Source organism: Python bivittatus, unplaced genomic scaffold, assembly GCF_059951505.1.
Source record: "Python bivittatus isolate LINGU-HERP-01145 unplaced genomic scaffold, Pbiv_v1 ctg000530_np1212, whole genome shotgun sequence".
NCBI lineage: Eukaryota > Metazoa > Chordata > Lepidosauria > Squamata > Pythonidae > Python > Python bivittatus.
In genome coordinates this window covers 4070148-4090795 of record NW_028277085.1, presented here as the reverse complement: position 1 = coordinate 4090795, position 20648 = coordinate 4070148, and the positions used below count along the sequence as shown (strand labels likewise).

Genomic DNA, 20648 nt, shown 5'->3' with positions numbered 1-20648 from the left:
ATCGTGCTTGGAATTTCCTACTGCTCTCTCTTTAGGGACTTTCCAAAGGCTTTGTGCCTGGGAAATTAGCTGATGCAGAGGCTCTAGGAGACTTCCCCTGAATAAGGACTTTTGTTGCTGGGTGTCACATTTTTCAAGTAAACAAAACATAATACTGGGTCAAATCACAAGGGCATTTCTAAAAGGGAAAAAGAATTTCTGTCATCTGAAAATCCTACATTTCAGCTAATATACCAGCAAAGGGCCAGACGATGATTTTTGAAAAGCAGCTGCCGTAAAATGCAAAGTATAATTGTCAACGTTTAGCCTACCTGCAAAAAGGACTGGAAGCAGTAGGTATTGTATAACAGATGCCACCATTCAGACAGAAAGAGCCATAACTGCTGCCACAGAGTTCTTCATGATCTAGAATTGAGAGGAAAAAAACCCTCTAGATTTAGATGGCTTCCTTTTCTTGCATAAATAACATTTGATAACATGAGAAAAAAATGACAAGGAAAGGATTTACAATCAATGCAATGGATTTTACTGGGAAAGCTTGAAGCTTTCAGATACTGTATGTTGCCCTCCTTTCTTTTTTTTTAAAAAAAACAGTATCGGGATCGAAGCCATTAGAAGGGCTCGTAAGACAAAAGGTCTTTTTGACTCTTGATTTTCTTAACACTCTCCAATCCATAAAGAAGACACCCGGTGTGGGGTTGATCAAGGTACTGGAAGTTCAAGTCCAGCCTCAGCCACAGAATTTCACACATTCTCTCCTTCTTTCAACCCAACCTTCCTTGTCTGTTGGTTGTGATGGGGAAAAATAAGATGTAGGAATGCTACGTGTGCCACCTTGAGCTCCTCAGTGAAAGGTGGGATGTAAATCTAATAAACAAGTTGTCATCTGAATGAAGGTATGGAGTATTCACATACTCTCTGAGGTCAGGAGGAAAAAGGGAGTGTTGTTAAATTACAGTGTATTCAGACAGCACACTTCTCTCAACCAATTTGCTTACAATAAATATCACCAAGTAAAATATCACCCTGGGAATATTTCCCCCACCAAATGTAAAAACCCCCCTGCAATATTAAGTAATAGACATACATACTTAGGCACGAGAGCTGGCTGGGTGACTTTGGGCCAGTCACTCTCTCTCAGCCCAACCCACCTCACAAGGTGGTGGTTGTGTGGAAAATAGGAGGCAAGAGTATTAGGTGTGTTCTCCTCCTTGAGTTATATTTAAAAAGGGCAGGATAAAAAAATCTGATAATAATAAGAAATGTAATGATAATAATTCTTAAATGCTTATGATATACAGTAATAGGATTCACCTAGGTGCAGCTATTTTTTGCTATGTATTATAACTATATCTACTGATCAGAATAAATGTTTTAACCAAAGTCATTTAAAAAACCTCAAAAATTATTTTGTTATTTTTAAATATTACAGCCCTCTCCATTAAAAAAGAGCACCACATATAATTGAAAGTCAGGTGCTACCTTGCACATTAGGTGTTACAGTCCTTGCTATTTCTACTGTCACCTGAGAATGGGGCAGAAGAGGATCCTTATTTGGAAGCAGGGAACATAAGCCACATTACAAACCGTTGGACGCAATTTCTCGTCTCCCAAATACTGAAAAACAAAGCTAATTCAGGTCTTGATCATTTCCTTTTTTATTAGTAAAGACTGGGAAGGGAGGTCTTTCATGGCCGCTGCCAACAGAGTTCTGACATCCTGGCTGTTACACCAGAGGTAGGAAGGGAGCTGTGCCAGGAGGGTGGGGAACAGCCCAGTACTTTCCACATCAATACGTTTGGTTTATAGAATCATAACCTGACCAGCTTGTTTATCCAGTACTGTTCTTTGCTGACAAACTAAACTCAACCAACCAGAATTTCTGTTTTCACTCTGAAACTCTTGCTTTGTGAAGAAGTCTGCTTCTGATTTTAGAGAAGAAAGGACAGGGCCTTGATGGTGCCAGACGTTAGCGTTTTGAACAGAATACCAATCTGAGGTTAAGACTGTGACCTGGGTATCGATGGCTATAGTCCAAAGAAAGAAATTAATGGTAAACTAGTAATTGGTTAGAGATCGTGTCTAGAATGAATATCTCCCATAAATAGAAAGCTATAGTATCTTAGCAAATATCCAACAATACAAGGGATAAAATAGAGTTCCGCAGAATCCCAGATCATACCTGCCAGAGGACAGAGCAATGCTGTCCACCCCTACCTTCATGAATTGTCCATTGACCAAGCAGTGGAATAATTGTAATAGACTACCTCCCTTTCCCGAAGTCCAGTTCAGACGGCCCATCCAGAAGAATACCATGGTCAAAGGAATTGAAATCTAGTGAGCACCCGTCTAAAGGAGTCTCCCTGTCCACTTTCCCTGTCCTTTTCTCCTCTCATAAAGCAGAGAAAAACATTCCCCATTTTAAGTTGGATTGCAATTAGTCTTAAATTGGATTGCAATTAATCTAAGACATCTGTTTGCCCCAAAAGCATTAAACCAAGTGGTTTCTAAACAACTCCAAACACTTTTGGGCAAAACAGATTTTTTTTTAGCATCCTGCCCAGGAGGACATTTGCAACAAGCCCGCAGCTGTTTATGCCTTTAGGGCAGTGTTTCTCATCCTTGGCAACTTTAAGACATGTGGACTTCAACTCCCAGAATTCCCCAGCCAGCCATGCTGGCTGGGGAATTCTGCGAGTTGGAGTCCACATGTCTTAAAGTTGTCAAGGTTGAGAAACACTGCTTTAGGGACTAGATTTGACTTTTTCCTTCAAGAATGACCTAATTATCACCTCTTTCTAACAGACTGAGACTATTTCTCTCAAAGAAAATGTATCCATGCATCCATTCCCAGTTTTATCTGACAACATGAGCAAAAAAGGCAATAGCTGAGCAATTGGGCAATAGCTTAATAAAAGTATCCAAGTATGTTGTCCTCATCCTTGGGTATCCATGTCTAAAGCCTCATCTAATAAAATCATGTCTCTACCAATCACACTACCTTGGTTGCAGAGCATGGACTGAAACAGATTTAAGAAACAATATCTTTAAAAAATTGGAAAAGTTGTCACAGTGCTACTGAGATATTTTCACCAATTTCCCCTCGCAGCCAGAATATACAGGCCAATATTTATTTTCGACATTTGCTTTTTTCTTTCCCTGAATATAAATTCTTAAACATTAAAGTTATATACATTTACTTTTAGGATAAGACCTGCTCTGAATCTCCTCCTTTTACATTAATACAGCAACAGGAATCCACACTAATATTAATAATATTATTATATTCTCTTGACTTTTTAATTAATGAAATTTGTTAAGGCAGTTTAAAGTTTGCTACATGGAAAATATCAAACTCCAGAAATACAGTATGTCCTATACATGACTGAAATCTCCGCAATGCTTGGGGAGGTATGAAATTAATAAATCCTAAGAATTTAAAATGTGATTTCAATGCATTATACCAAAAACCAGAAGCTCTATTTAAAAAAAAATTCCAAGGCATTATTTGAAAAGTTCCACTCCTATGTTTTAAAATTTGGGGAAAACCAATATGATGATTTACGATTCATAACTTAAAAGTTTAGGTCTTACGAGTCAGTAAAACATGCCTGCTGGATTTTTGTTGTTGATCTCTGTGTATGCTGAGAGACAGGACAGACAAGGAGGTGAGAGGCTCAAAACCAGACTAACAAGGCAATCTGAAATGCTATCTGAGAGCTCTCCAGTGTCAAAGGCTTTGACATTATTAAAGCAGAGGCTGGAAGTAAAGTGCAGAGGCTTTTACATTTCTCCATCCCCTCCTGACAGGCTTGAAAAATAAATCCATAGGGAACAAGGAGAGGAAGTTCGCTTAGATAAAGGCAGGGGCTTTCATAAACTTGTCCTATGTTTCACAGCCCAGCTCTCGGCACCAGAGCCCCTCTGCCAGGCCCAACCTTTTCTCCTCTTCCTGATGTTGAAGTTCTGAGGGTCAGGAAAACTAACTTCAGAAGTTGGTGGAAGACCCAGTTTTCCCCCTCCAAGGTGAGAACTGTTCCTCAATTGTTCTCAGGAAGAGAAACTGCCCTCTCCCAGGTCCCCTGAATACTGGAGCACAGGCCATAGGTCTGCAAACTAAACAGAGGACTCTCTTATCTCTGGAAAGTCACAGAACAAAACCCTGTTTATGGATTCTGAAGTTTTCTGGATGATCTTATTAACAATATCAAACAGTCCCATATTAGAAGTGTCTATTCTTCCACCCTATTTGATTCCCACCCTCCTTGGAAATTACCTGCTCTCCTAGAGAATTGACCATAAGACATTTGCCCACTTCTCCCATGGAAAAGGTTAATTTGTGGAAGTATAGAATTTGGTCCCTTTTCCTGATTTGTTTTTTCTCTGTAGGGCCATACAAATCTTTGGGTGAGTGTCATCCAGTGTTTTTCAACCTTGACCACTTTAAGATGTGTGGATCTCAGCTCCCAGAATTCTGCAAGTTGAAGTCCACACAACCTAAAGTTGCCAAGGTTGAAAAACACTGGTGTAATCCAATGGTAAGAGATTGAAATTCCCAGTTTGAAATCCACCACTGCTAGGATTAAATGGCTAAAAGGAAAGAAGAAAAACCTATCCTCTGCCAGTCATTTGAAATGGAAGCACAACTAACCTATGTAGCAAGCTTAATGTAAGGATTGTAAGGTACCAACAACGATCGAGCAATTATCCAAACTAGACTGCAATTCACAGTTTGATTCTGGGTTCTGAAGCTCAAATTATAATTTGTCAGTTTGGATATAACAGTATATTACACTGATTTTAAAAGGCAGAAATGAATTATGCCCCATGTGTGATGAGAAGAAAGGCCAGTGTGAACAACACACTTGTTCACTATCCACCATACTATAATTCAAAGTAAAGGGTTCATCCACTATATAAAGTACTTTGAATTCTCTAAAGATTATAGATGTTAGTAAACAGATTCTGACTAGTCATCAAAACAGCCAAATGCTTGAACATCTAGATATGTAAAATGTACATTATTACAAAGAGGTGCATCTTAATGTTAGAATAAACAAAAATTTTCATTGAATTACCTGTTCGCATATTATTCTGACCACAATTTGTAATGCTTGGATGCAGGCTATTCTTCGAAAATTGCCCTGAAGACAAAAACATCTTGTTTTAATCCAAATGTCTGCTACCTGATTAACAGCTACTTGGGTTAAACATCAAAACTGAATGCATTACCTTACTCACTATAGATAACAAATACCGTTAATGCTCTACGTAAACTCAATTAATTTTAAATATAATGGGAAACCTTCCTTGCATTTGACAAAACTCTGTTGCCTTTATAACTCAATGGTACTAATTTGGAAAAAAAAAAAATCTGACATGTTCAGTGTTACTTTGTTCCACAGAATCATTAGATTCCTGGAAATCTCCCAAGGAGTAAATGAACATGCTCAAACAGTGCAGGGATCCTTCAGATGATCTGCTGAATTAAATTCACTGAGTTGATTCAGAGGTAACCCTATACCTCAGCTGCTTTATAGTAACCCTCTTCTGGGAACTGAACCTTTGGGGTACAGCATATCCTGATGATGTCAAGTCAACATTAGATCACTCAATTCCAGTGTTGTCATTTCACGGTTTTTGAGATAATACTTTTTTTTTTTTTTGAAATCAGAATCGCAGCATCGATCTTTGCCTTAATACAGGCAAAACATTACTGTATTAAGCCTTTAAAGAAGTACATTGCCTTTAATTAACTACTTCTATTTGCAATTAAATCCCATTTTGTTGCTTTCTAATAAACGGAGTAAAGAAGACCCTGTTAACTGACTCAATTATCTTAATATCAATTTCTGAATCTGTATAGAGAAGGTTAATGACTATTTTCCTCTTGGTATTAGCATTTTCTTTTGCTAAACAGAAAAAATAGCTATAAGAATTAAGAGAGGAAATCATGACTATATTTTAAGTAGAACAAAGGAACTCAGGAGCCTGAGGCCCTTCAGCTTCCCCCAATTTTATGGCTAGCAGAGCAACGCTCAGCTGAAATAGGGGGTGGACATGATCGTGGAGAGCTGGTGCGCGACAATGCTGCCTTATCTGACATCTGCCCAGCTGGGGATAGGATCCTTCAGCAGGACATGGGGTGGCTGAGTGGCTTTTATTGTGAGGGACGCCTGAGTGTCTGCATATTAGACTGGACTTTAGAGACAAGCTAGAGTGGGACACCAGCCACTCTTTCCAGCCTGCTGGAGCTGGTCTCCAGGCTGATGGTGGAAGCTGTGAGGGTCTGCAAGGGAGAGTCCAAGACGGAGCTGCTGTTTCTACATTAGGTTTCTCTTTGGGTGCCAGTGTTATCCCCGGACAGACGGGCACTCCCTGTCCAGGAGCAGGTTCATGATTGGGGGTCCTTCTGGACTCGTGGCTCTTGCTTGAACAGCCAGCAGCTGGGGGCCACGGCTGGGAGAGACTTTGTCCAGCTTTGGCTGGTGCACCAATTTCACCCTTACCTGATGCGGGAGGACCTTGGGGCCATAACTCATGCTCTCATCACTACCTGCATGGACTACTGCAATGCGCTTTCCATGGGGCTGCCTTTAAAGACCACCTGGAAATTACAGTTAGTTCAGAATTGGGCGGCCTGTGTTTTAATTGGCTCCTGATATTGGGAGTATACCACACTTCTACTCCAGGCCCCGCACTGGTTCCGGGTTCAGTTCTCAGTAAAATTTAAAGTATTGGTGTTACCTACAAAGTCTTTCATGGCTTGGCACCCACCTGTGTCTCCTCTGCCCAGATTCATCCCAGCCAGCGAGATCATGCAGGGTGGGGCTCCATGTTGTCCCACATTTCTGGGGAGCTGATACTGGAAGATGCTACTTCTCTGTAACAGCGCAAACACTTTGAAATGGGAGGGGGCCCACTGAGATCAGTCTGGCCCCCTCCCTTAAAACAGAACTTTTTCAAAGGATCTTTCAGTAAAACCCTTTCTACTATTTTTCTCTTCTACTTTGCTTTTACACTTTGGATCAGTGTTTCTTAACCTTGGCAGCTTGAAGTCCACACATTGTCAAGCTGCCAAGGTTGAAAAACACTGGTTTGGACTGTATTTTGTTTTGTTACTTTTATTGCGACCTTGTAACCACTGAGAGTCACAGGATTGCATTGGGATTAAAAAGAAATAAATAAAATAGCTTATGAATGGGCTCCCAAACCCTAAAACAATGAACGGATTTGTATGAATACCTCCTCCCCCACCACACCAGTATAAAACAAATTATTTTATTGATGTTAAGGCTGAGCAAGAAATAAAGGTGCCCCTTTTAATAATTAAATGCATATAGGTTACCTTAACTATCAACCTATTTATCGCCGGAGTTCCCAAACTTTACGGTATCATAAATACTGAACAGCGTTTGCATACTCAAAACAAAGGACAAAACCTGGGGCCAATTTGGACAATGCTCCTGCTCTGCCTGTCCACAGGTAACCAGTTTTTATTTTTCTTGAATCACATCTGTATAGCTGCCCTTCTCACATAGTGACTCTGAGTGGCCTACATAATAAGACTCAAAATATTTAAAAACCATTGAAACCACCCATTTAAATTAAAAATAAAAACAAGTAAAAAAGTGGCAGCAAAGCATACAGAGCGCGCATTCCGTTAACTGTCATACAACCATCTAGCAGGCTCCCCTCTATGGTGGGATTCCGAAGCTGGTTGACAGAACCATCCATGTCTGAAGGTCCTTCCAGAAGGCCAACAGAGCTGTGGCCAACTTCACCTCAGGTTCCACAGGGTGGGGGCCATGGCAGAAAAGGCCTTCTTCCTAGGTCCCGCCCGATGAAACTCCCTGGCTGACAGGACCTGCAACGTGCTGGACCTGATGGGATGAGTAGATGTAACTGGGGAGAGGGTCCCTCAGATATCCCGGTCCCACGCCACGTAGGGCTTTAAAGGTTATAACCAGCACTTTGAATTGGACCCAGAAGCAAACTGGCAACCAGTGCAACTCACACAGCAGAGGTGTAATGTGCAGATCCTGGAGCACCCATAACTGCCTGCGCCACTGCATTTTGCACTAGCTGAAGCTTTCAGATACTCTTCAAGGGCAGCCCCACATAGACCGTGTTACAGTAGTCTGTTCAGGAGGAGACTAGGGCATGAGTGACTGAGAGTGGAGACTCCCTATCCAGTTTAATTGTACTGTTCATAGTTATTGTAAAATTTTTAGGAAAAAAAAATAAAAATCATCATTTATCCAAACTTTTTATTTTCTTTGGTTTTCAAGAGTTGAAATTATACATTTATTTTAATATTTTACATGTTCTATTTTTTTCAGAGGTTTAAGTAGCACCACTGTACACATTCTTTTTTAAAACAAATACAAGCATGCAGGGACTACTCATAATTTAATAGGGGACCTGAAAGTCTTGCTGATTTCAAGAGACCATTGGTATAAATAACGCTGGTATACACATCTTGAAGGACTCTTTAAAGAAATGCGACTTGACCTTTGCAAGACACAACTGCAGGTAGGGTACACCAGCTCTTGGCTATTTTTAGTACTCATCCTGCAGGTCAACTCCTGGTTAAATCAATCTCAATTCAGCAGCGTCCCTCAGGAAACTCATTGTGTAGCTTCACCTAGCCCTGAAAGACCTTTGCAGGCGCACTTGCTTTAGTAAACACCAGGCATAGTTTTCTCATAGCAGTTACTCAGAGAGTATGTGAACGTTAGGAAACTGTAATTTCTGAAACCCAGTTAAAGAATTTATATCGTATGGGAAAATTTCACAGATACTGCAGTACACAATGCAAAATCCCCAGGAAAGACCCACTAGGGCAGTGTTTCTCAACCTTGGCAACTTTAAGCTGTGTGGACTTCAACTCCCAGAATTCCCCAGCCAGCCATGGCTCTGTTCACTCTCCAGAGTAAACATCATAGACTTTAAGGGACTTACTTCTAAGTAGGCATGCATAAGATATGATTTCATTTTATTTTTGTTGCTTTAATCATATTGTGGGTACTTTAGCACTGAAGATGTTACCTAGCCAGGTAATGAAACGTTTGCAAGAAAAGAACCAAGCTCAGAGAACCCCAAGGACTCCACAGTACTTTAATGTTTTGTACATCATGTAACTCACTAAGAATCACAAGACTGCAGTGAGATAGACATTCAATAAATAAATGAGCAAAAATCCAAAATTCAATCTCATTAATTTAGTTACAACTTTCAATCAATCCGGAGAACAATCTGTTTTACTCAAACTGGAAGGATGAGGATATATCACCACGCTCATTCTCAGAAGATGTATTGTAACTTCTAACTATTACTTTTATCAAGTTATATAGGCCAAATACAAATTGAAACTAAATATTTACAAGAAAATTCTAAAATATAGTAATTTGTAGATTCAAAAGTATTTAAAAATCTAATTATGAAACCTTTTTATTTTTATTATTATTATTTTATTTTTCTTACTTCTGCAGTAATGTTTTGAAAAATAGGATAAAATAAATAGAATAGCACCATATGTTCTTTCTCTTTGTATAACTTTGCTGCTAGAAATTTACACCAGAAGTGCCTTCCAATACTTCATTCATCATTAGATCATATTTTCTTTGGAATTGCCCCTATTTAATTTTTCATTTGAAATAGTTTTACATTTCCACTGAAGAACATACGCGCAAGCCATCATTGTGAAAAGAAAACACTTGAAACAACCTGGCTTTTTATCAACGAAGGATCATCAGATACTGATTTATCAATAGGTGAGAAATATCTATACTTACTCTATAAGTATAACCCAATAATGATGACCCTGGCAGGGTAGTTCGCTCTCTTTACTGTTTCTCTAGGTGTCCTGATTCTGCAATAGAAACACGAAAGAACAACTCCTTGGATTATGTAAGCGTAGCCACTGTTCTTCCTTGTGGCTTTTCCCCGTGCCTCATCAACTTTATAAGTAGGCAAGATAAGACCGTTCCAAACAGCAGCGGCATCAGTTAAAAAAAAAAAACCAGAAAGGGGCTTACCTGGGTGTTAATATTCCAACGGCCTGCCCAAATTAAAGCCATGCGCTCAAGGCGAAGCAGTGTGCTCATCCACAAGACTTGGCATTATGTCCCTGATGCTTAAAGCCGAAGGTTTATATGACTGCATAGTGCAACGTGGGTGAGATTGAGACACAGTCGGATATACACAGAGGCCAAGTATGGGCAGGAGAACCGCCCCCTTGTTCTCAAGGAATGGCAGACATGTCGCTCTCGGAGGGCTTTGATCGTAAAGCGAAAATGCCCCGTCACTGACATTTGAGTGAACTTCAGAGAACTCCCAAATAGCAACATCAACAAAAGGCAGCCAATTCTCTGGTTACCAAGTTTAATAGGCACTTAATTCCGTTCAACTGTAGGGTGCTTCCAAGCCACTCTAAGCCAGCTATCTTTTCTTGAAACAAGGAATGTACTTCTCCCCGTGGCTTGCATTTCAAAGACGCTCCTGCAGACAATTATACAGGCACCCATATTTTCAGCTCGTTCCCATAAGCGGTTCCAGCTTTACATCACTGCCCTTAGGACAACTCATTGCCTAAGTGTTATTTATGTGACAAGGATATTTTTATCACCTGTTTTTCACATCTGACACAGCCAAATTCTGAGACCTACATTTTCACTGCATGTATGTATTTTGAAGGGAAGCGGGAAACAAAAGTCCTGCAGTTTCACAGAGTTACTCACGGCACGACCCAGAATCACAAAAGATGGGAGTTTTAGCCGTTTAACTCACTGGGACACGAAGCGCATCACTTAATTTGCATGCTGTCATTTGACTTACTTTCCTTTATTTTAGCCTTCCAGAATTCAGAAGAAACATTCTAGATGTTCTTTCTGAAGAGACTTGGAAAGAAAAGTACAGAAATCCTGTCAGAGGAATGGTAGGAAGACCATGTCTGTAGGCCAAGGGGAAGATCAGACAGCTGAATACTGACATACCATTTCTGGCTCTTGGGAAAACATCTTAAGGTGTGCTAGGATTGACTCAAAACTACATCTCCCTGTGAGTTGTGGTTCTGCAGCAGAGTGCAGGTTGGTGTGCAGAGGATCCACACTCAGTCCACAGCTTCTTTAGGGCAGAGGAGGACCTCGCATGGCTTCTTGGAGGTGGCCAGTAGTCATGTAATCACATTACTGAGCTAGAATGACAAGTGACCCAACAGGACAGTTCCTATCTTTGTAGGCCCCTGTATTTTCATGGTTTCTTCTGAAACCTTTAAACACACACACTTACACAAACAAGGTGATTCAGAAAGCACCATATGGAATTCAGATGCCTTTTTTGTTTTAATCTATATCTCCCAGGTAGGCTTCTCAATGTTTCCTTTGGTCAAAAAAAGAAATGTATCAAAAGAAATCTCTTTGGGCTCACTCATACATGCTGTATATGCACAAGAGTCTCATTCACTTAATGGGAGAAGCGTTCACCCAGATGTGAATCAAACTGTCCTTTCTCTGGAATAAGCAAGAACATGAAGCTGCACAAGAGGTAAATACCCTGCAGTGTCCTTTGATGACATTTGGTTTGTGCTGGATGAAGAGACTCATTTTGAGGAAGGGAGGTATTCAGTTCATTGGGGGAGGGAGTTCAAATTTCCCTTCCCCATAATGCAGAGTATTACTTTTTTGGCTTCATAATCTGTGGTACAATATCACATTAATATCTAGAAATAAAGTAAATATAATGAGATTGACACTTCAAATTATTAACCTACCTATATTTAGACCTACTGAAAGTTTTGAATATGAAAGGAGAGAATCAGGAAATGGTAAAGTCACATACTGTTTAACATTCTTCTCGATTTTTGAAATTACCATTTCAAATTCTGAATCTTATGATCAAATACATATATCAGAAATGTTCTTTGCACAGTGGATTCAGATCTCATTAAATCAGGGATGGCCCAGTTGGTAAAAAATAGTACAAGATAATGTAAACCATTCTTCACAGCTTACTGTGTTGTTATATGTGAATCAGGCCACTATGGCTTATTCAGCAAATTATGCATAAAATATTGTCAATTTACCTCCACAATAGAATCACTGTTTTTCATAAACCTAAGGAAATGGAACATATCACAAGGTTTGTTTTTCATGAGCATACTATTCCTAATCAGATTTGTTGAAGCATCTTCCAGAATTCTAGATGCAGCCATGGGAAAAAAATATCTTTTCTCTCATTCTAGCTAGTTGCATTTTGGATGTGCAGTCATGGTAACTGCCCATACAAACTGAATCTCAGTTTTTGCATTACAAATAGGAATGCTGTACTGATACGAAAAAAATGTATATGTCACTGAATCTCTAGCAGCAACTGATTGTCTTACTGAAATATTTTGTGTCATGGTGTAGGAAATAATCTTTCTATCTGGAACCGACAGGGTGACTCACTTTGTTTGCAAAATGATACCACTTTACTTGGAACCTTGTCATAAAAATACAGTGACACATTCATTGACAGTGTCAATGGAGTATTCAGAATTTTTTCAAAATGACACTTCGCGGTACACTGTTATTCTAGCCTGTTCTACTGCCTCCATACATCCATTCCTTCAGACCCAGAAAATAGATATTTTACTATCTATCTAGAGATAGGCCTCCCCATGTCAATAATTGCATTGATGATTGTATACCCAAGATACAGCCATGTGGAAAGATGGAACTGCTGTCTTAGCAAAAACATTTTCCTGGCAAAGGCTGAGGTTTCCTCAAACATCTTCTATATTTTTGAAATATCTTAGCACACCATTTTCCTTTTCTACTGCTTCTCTGACCATGTAATCGTTTTCTGAAATGAACTGATTAAATGGTTTGGCTTTTCTTTCTTCATAATTTAAACCTTTCACTGATACTGTCTAAATAGTAGGAAAAAAACCCTAAAATCTGCAGCAGAGCAACACTTTTATTAGAAGCAAATCACATGCAAAAAAGTAGGTAAAAATAATTAAATCCTAAAAATGACTCTCTCTCTCTCTCTTTCTCTCCCTCCCTATATATATATATATATATATATATACACACACACATACATACATACATACACACACACACATACATACATACATATATATTTTTTCAATGTGTATAGAAATGTGTATGGAAATCTGTATGCATTTGGCACAAGGCTTTTGACACCAATGGAGAGTAGTTTAATGTAGATGATACAAGTCACATTTTGTGGGTAGGGAAACAATAGAAAGAGGTGTTTGAGAGCAATTCCCAGGATTCTGACCAATGGCTATGCTGACTGGGGATAAAGAGCATGATAGTCCAATCCATGTGGGAAGCACTACACAGTATCACCTGCCCTGAAATAAAAACTTCCTCAGAAACATCAATGATTTAACTCTTTCTGATAACAAATGTGAAACTGGGTGGGTAAGCTGACTACCATCACGGCTTGTGTAGGCAGAGCAACGCTCTTCTTTCTCCAGCTAAAGACAGGAGTGTGTCTTCAAAACCAAATGGGTGAGAGCGGGAATAACGCCCCACAGCACAGCTTGCGTTAACTTTACATGCACAGTAGTCACTGGCACAGGAGTGAAACTGACTAGCCTTAACATCTGTTCACTAACCTTGCTGGAGATATAAACTGCAAAGACGTTTTAATATCACATTAAAAGATCCACAAACTCAAGGCATTACAGTAATAGATTTGGCTAAGGAGAGAGAAATAAGAGGTGGCATTTAGTTTCTGCTAACTTGGGGGAAGTTGATTTGTAGCAGATGGCTTGAGGGTGCCGGCCAAGCGAATCCTAAATAAATAATTACAACTAACAGTAATACTTTCCTCATTTGGGCTCAAAATGACTGGGGAAGAGCAATGCAAGAAGAGATATTGATGGGGGGTTAGTGGGGGGGGAGCTGGGAGGAGGCTAGCAAGGTAAACACTTTTATCCCCTTAGGAAGCGTTCTCATCTTACAAAGGACTTCTTTGTTTTCATCGCTTCAACCTTGAAATAGAAAGAATTCTCACCTTCAAGGTGTTTGTAGTTCAGTTCAGCTGATTAATGAATACAGCACTGACAAAAATGCCAAAGGCAGAACTACAGGCAAGAGAAGCAGCGATGAAGACTCCTCTGTCAGAACTTTGTCCCCTAAAGCAGAGCTCATGGGCAGCAAATGGATCCTCACTAGCATCACAGCGTTAATACAAACGTTTCCAACACTTTGATGCCGAGGGGAAAAAGTCAGGATAAGGCTTTTTAAATGACTTTGACAGGAGACAAAAATTCATGAAGAATTTTTGGCACCGCATTTTTTCCCCTTGAATCTGCTGGGGCCTAGGCTGGAAAATAAATAAATTTTTAAAATCTTGGAAGACAGATGTAGCAAACAATCCCCTTATTGTTGCCAAAAAAAAAAAAAAAAGCTACAGGGATATGTCCATGTAGCCCGCAAGAGTCAAGTTTGACTCCAGAGATTATTAAAAATAATAGATTAAAAATATTAAACATTTGCCACAAGATCTCCCCCTGCTCAATAAGTGCAGCTTGTTTAACCCAGAACACCTGTTTGAGGAAAACACATGGGGTATCATTCCTACATTTCCTCTTGAAAACTGCAGTTTATTTTGTTTCCTTCAGTTGTCTTGGATTGTCTATTCTTTAGTCAGGTATGGAAGGATATATTTTGGTCAACCCTTCCATGGAAAAGAACTTTTCCCACCTTCGGTTTGGAAAACTGGAGCCTAAACATATGGAAAGAAAATCCATGACCAGGATATATCTTCAGTCTGATAGACAGGATGGTAGGGTATAACATCTCCAACCTTTGCCCACCATCTGCCATGGCAAAATCACCGATGTGGATTTGGATGTCATAGATGTTGTTGGATGTCCTTCATTGTGGGAGAATAATTATCCTTGGCTTCATTCATCCCTGCCAATCCATAGTGCTGTTGATGCAAAACTTACTTCTGGGCTATTATGAAGGCGATCTATTCCCATTAGCGTCCTCTTTCATTTGGGATCAACTGCAAATAATGGCTAGCCATAAAGGGTTATGAACTCCGGGGATAAGAGGTTTCTTTTGCGCAGGTTTATGTTTTTGTATACTTTTGTTTTCTTCAGGTGCTACTCTGGTTACCATAGAAAAAACCACCCCTGAGGCCTCTTGGAGCCTTCCAGGAAGGTGTGTTGTTACAGCAAGATTATATTAACTGATTACAGGCAGGTTTTACTAGAGTGAGAAAGGCAGCCTCCCTCCTAGAGATAGTTTCTGCCACACGTAAGCCACTTTTCTCGGTCAATGGATTGTTATTTGCTTCTCAAGCCAAAAAAGCAGACAGGACAATTGTAAGAAACTTGAGAAAGAAATAGAGAAAAGTGAAAACTATATGGTTTAATACCTAACTTTGTTCCTGCCTCTTGAGACACAGGTTTTTTACATATGTAATAGCCATTATTATAACCTTAACTCTACTTACTCAGTGGTTTTATTGAACTAAGTATAGCTAACATCTAAACATAAGTCAACTGGCTTAGAATCAAACACAACCTTTTGTGACAGGACTGGGTTGTTCTTTTATAACACAATAAACACAATGAGAAAACTCCACCTGAACAACCATAATAGCACAAGTAGAGTTTTACTTGTTGACAGTAATAGGCTCAAATGCTCTTTCCACCTCCTGAAATCATGCCTAAGGGAGGAGATAAAGAATCAGAGGAGGACGGCACAGCTGGTGACCTCCAAAGGTCAATGCTGGTTTTCTGCTGGCTTAGGGGACTGCCAATGCCCAACTGACCATCCCAATGACTTTTTTCCATGTGCTTGAAAGCTGGATGTGTTAAAGATATCGAGATATGCTGAAACCACAATTCTAGTATGATGAATGACAGTAGTAACTTACTGTTATGCTGCCTCCAACCATCATTCTGGTTTACGAAGAAAGCAGCTGCTATTCCTTAAAAGATATACTGAGTCTTGAAGGGCAAGACTCAGCAAATCATTTGAAACATATTCATGCTAGACGTAGTTTGGGAAATAAGATGATCTAAGCAAATATAGATATATTATGCAGTAATCAATTTACAAATATCCTGGAGATTAACCCATAAATTAATTGTCTACATGGAAGAATTTTCTAAGAAGTGCCTGTGTGGGTGTCTGAGAACGCAGTATACTGAAGAGCGTAAAATTATTTCAGCTAACAAGCAAAAAATGTGATTGATTAGCAAGCAGGCATGTTCAAGCTACCAAGCTTGCATCCTAGAAACATTTTTTTAAACATTTCATTTACAATAAAGCAACAAAGAACCTTGTGCCACTTTAAAGACTTAAATTTTATTATTTAAACTTTTGAATATTAAAGCCCAATTAATAAAAAATGAACTGTAGTCCTCTACTGCCTTTGTGCCATAATCATTTTGTTTCATCTTTAAGATATTACACAACTGTTGTATTTCATGCGACAGAGGAACACATGCTCTCCCAATTAACGAACAATGTTACATTGACAATAAACTTCGCATGGAGAGAGAGCAGTTCCTAATTTGAGCATCTCTGGGATTAGAATCTGAAAATTGCATCTGTCTCCAACCTTTAAGAGTCACTGCCAAGAAGAGAAGACACCATACAGAGAAAACTCCAATTCTGCAGTCAGTCCAGCCTTGCACAAGAGGACATCTACGGCTCACCGCCATTAAATGAATGCGAAACAGCAGAAGATGTACAGCATGAGTGTACGCATTTGTGCCCTTGCTTCTGAAACAGGTAACTGGACTGGAGGTTATAAGGATACTTCATACAGATGGTTTTTGTGGAGCTCCAGGGATTGAGGGGCTTCCCACTGCAATATCTGGTAGCTAATCCTAATTAACAAATTACGCATTCATAAATTCCTCATCCAAGTTAAATCAATGGGACAAGCTCTGCATGAACCAAAGTTAGAGCCTTTCCCTCAAGTTGGACACATTTATTAAACTTAAAAGATGTTCACGTGAGGTTCTTCATTTGGAACTCTTTGTACACTGAACTTGAATTAAAGCAAACATCTCCATTTCCTATACCCAAAGCAGAGATTTTTTTTTTGTCCTTTAGCACATAATCTGTTGGAGCACAGAATAATGAGGCTCCCCCTGCAATGTGCCACTGAAAGTACGCTTGCACAGCAGATGCACAATATTCCTGAGTCGGCACTACAGTAATGGTCTGGAAACATAAGAAGAGACTCTGGAAAGGCAAGAATTTCCCCTCCGAGGAACTGCAGCTTGCAATGAAAGCAGGAAGCTGACTCAGACATACATTGGGATATTCCCACAGTAAGTGACTATTTATCTGGAGGGACAAATACTAGTTTGTGAACCTGCCCAGGCAATCATATCCTACACAGTTCTGACTTTCTTTCTTTCTTTTTTCTTTTTTTTTTTTGACAGACATTATGATAGTTCTTGTATCAGGCAAGGCCTTTTCAATTACAGAATCGGCTCCCTCTTCACTGACTTTGCAATATGTTGTCGAGCCCTTTTTGTTTTCATGGTTCAGCAGCCAGCCCACGGTGGGCCAAATAGATGCTGGAAATACTCGCAGAGCTCGGCGGGGCAGCACTCAGAAATTACAGGTAGCTGCATTCAGAGATTTACAGTCAAGTTCAAAAGGAAAATATCTTTATCTTAGCCTAATTTCAGAGACTATATAGATCATTTCTGCATGTTTAGAATTCAGAGAGACCTGAGCTACAATACACATATCTGAGACCTTCCCCCCCCCCCTTTCCTGGGTTCACATGGATAAAGATTTACCATTTTAGACCCCACACAACAATAAAGACCCAATACAATAATAATTCATAATAATAATATAATTATTACTATTAAATTATTAAATAAAGAAATATCAATTGCCTGCCAAGCAAGAACTGGTGGGACCACAAAACAGACAAAGTTATAGAAAATGAAGACGCTAACGTGCTCTGGGACTTTAGAATTCAAACAGACAAGCACCTGCCACACAACACCCCAGATTTAACCATTGTTGATAAGAAAGACAAAGAAGTCTGGATAGTGGACATTGCAATGCCTGGAGATAGCAGAATAGAAGAGAAAGAACTGGAGAAAATCACAAAATATAAAGACCTTCAAATAGAAATAGAACAACTGTGGCAAAAGAAAGCAGAGATAGTACCAGTAGTAATAGGCACCTTAGGTGCAATCCCAGAACATCTGGAGCACCACTTGAAGACCCTTGGCATTGACAAAATCACCATCAGTCAATTGCAAAAGGCAGCTTTACTTGGAACAGCTTCCATCCTGCGACGATACCTTTAGCCCCATCACACAACAACATCTGCCTATCCCAGATCCTTGGGAAGGACGCGATAGGTGGACAAAAATGCCAAATCCAGTCTAAACACCTGGCTGACCGTGCAACCAACTGTAATATATTTTTATTATTAATTACTATATCAATATAATATTAATTCAGCTAATGTCACATTCCAGCATCCTGGCTTCATTTGCCAAGAGAGAGAGGGAGGTCCAATTATTAATAACAAGATATTCTTTTTCACTTTGCACCTCTAGTAACAGAAGGATTATTTGGACTGTTAGGGTGTTTTAATTTTTCCAGGCTTTTTCAAGCTTAAAAACTTGAAAAGCATTTTAAGCGATAAAGGAACAGGTACTAAGCTATAGGAATCAGAGGCAAAGCAGAAGTGTTCTTTCTCACTGGGTGGTATCAAAAAGGTTGCTAATTACAAGGCATTGATTGACTGTCTGCATGTACAATGCCGTCAATTCTTCTAGGAGGTCTGAATATCTATGGTTTCTGTTTTCATCTCCGCTAAGAGAATGGTTACCACGATCTTTGAAACAAGCCAGGACACTTGAACAACCTTCAAACCATGATCTAATCTAATTTTTTCCAAAGCTGATCATTATAGTTCTGTTGGAAAAATCAGACACTTCCTGATTTTAATTGCAGTTCGCACAAATGGAGAAGTGAAGTGGCTACATGAGGAGAGAAAAGGCATTCTCAGCGTAACTTATGATTTTATGAAGTGAGCCAATCATCTATGCCTAAATTGCACCATGAATAACAAAATATTCTAGCTTTTATACAATTTTTCAGACATAAAAAGCCAGCTGTAGAAGGAACTGTTTCCCTGAAAACAGACAGGAGAGGACAACCCACCTGCAATTCATCTTTTTGTTCTGCTGACAGATATTATTCTTAGGGCAAAGTTGATGCCAGTGATCTTCCTGCCTAATGTAAGGAAGGAAATATATTAGTACTATAAAAAGGCAAAACATTGCCATATATAAATTGGAAATTCAACCCAATGTTAGATTGTCTATCTTTTGCCAAATTTTGGCACAACTTAAGTGCCTGACTTTTGAAAGGGGGGTGATTTTTATCATTTATTTTAAAATGTATTAACCTTCTTTCCAAAGTTCAAGCCAATATATAGACAACTTCAATATTCTATTTAAAGTACTCACTCTCTGCCTTTTTCATTTGGTTTATTTCTGTGAGGAGCATTTTTATTCTTTATTTTAAAAAAGCACGTTCTCTTCAAAGCTTAGGATGCAGTGCTAACAGCAACACAACATGATGAACAATGAAAGAGAAGAGAATGGGATAAAGAGTTTCTTTATCCTAATCCATTCAGAAATGACAAAAAGATACACTTCTTCATGCGGATTTGGTTCCAGATTTAATATTGAGTAGATTCAATCAAATATAGAGGGCTTTAATTAATTAAGAAATATTTATTTATTTCAAGCAGCCCAAGATTTAAGTATTCCTAAATCAAAATCTAACACACAACCTATTATCAACGTAGAGAAATTTACTGTGATGATGGCCTCTACTTCAAAGTTTTTTAAAATAATCCACTGTATGCATAGAATATAGCTCTATTAGAAGCTATTGTCCATGGTAACTCTATGGTAGTTCTATGTTTAAAGGCAGATTATTTATAAATATGAAGTATTAAACAAGAAAGCTACTATCTTTATATGCTTCTTGGGAGCACTGATGCTGGAAACACAATTATATACTAAAAAGAGTCTTTTTTGAGCCAAAAATCATATCATGCTTAGCTAAATAAAACATAAATTGCCAGGTATGGAGCTGTCCAAATATTTTATAACTACTTTATATGCCAGTTTCTTTCAGCTGTTTGAATGTGCTATCCAGATTGTATTAGGAACTCTCAGCCATATGCTTGGTTCACACTTCACTTTAGCCATGGCTTAACCATGACTTGTGGAATAAAACACATTTGACTGGATTCACACATCATGCTGAGCCAAAGCCAGTATTTGCAATCTACCATTGCTGGGGTCATATAAGAAGATAAAATCAAAACGAAACAAAATACATTATAGCTGAGATATGACTTGAGTAATAGTCTGCTGGGTTCCAAATTATGATTGCTTTTTTAAATTAAGGAATTAGTTCCATTGAATACAGTGAGGATTTGATTTCGAAGTAGTATGCATAGACCATGTTGTTACAGTCCATGCCACTGTACCATATTTAGTGCAAAACTTACTTTCAAATAAGCATGTGAAGCCATAATTCAATATGTAGATTTGATCACTGTTGGCAAGCTAAATGAGAAATATATTCATGCAGATGGAG

General features: G+C 39.0%; 1 protein-coding gene across 6 annotated transcripts in view; it reads right to left on the bottom strand.

Annotated features, from left to right (window-relative positions):
• The window catches only part of NRG4 (neuregulin 4), a 41685-nt gene that overhangs the window by 4665 nt on the left and 16372 nt on the right, over positions 1 to 20648 (bottom strand). For 2 of the 6 annotated variants that reach the window (XM_025169271.2, XM_088148401.1), the window contains exons 2-5: positions 19194 to 19265; positions 9798 to 9874; positions 5079 to 5144; positions 312 to 405 (exon numbers count right to left, since the gene is read on the bottom strand). In XM_025169271.2, coding sequence (XP_025025039.1) covers positions 312 to 405; positions 5079 to 5088 — 104 coding nt within the window. In that variant the 5' untranslated portion in view covers positions 5089 to 5144; positions 9798 to 9874; positions 19194 to 19265. Of the gene's footprint in view, positions 1 to 311; positions 406 to 5078; positions 5145 to 9797; positions 9875 to 10040; positions 10150 to 19193; positions 19266 to 20648 lie in introns of those variants that run through there. The other 4 variants (XM_088148402.1, XM_025169273.2, XM_025169272.2 and 1 more) reach the window with 4 other exon arrangements.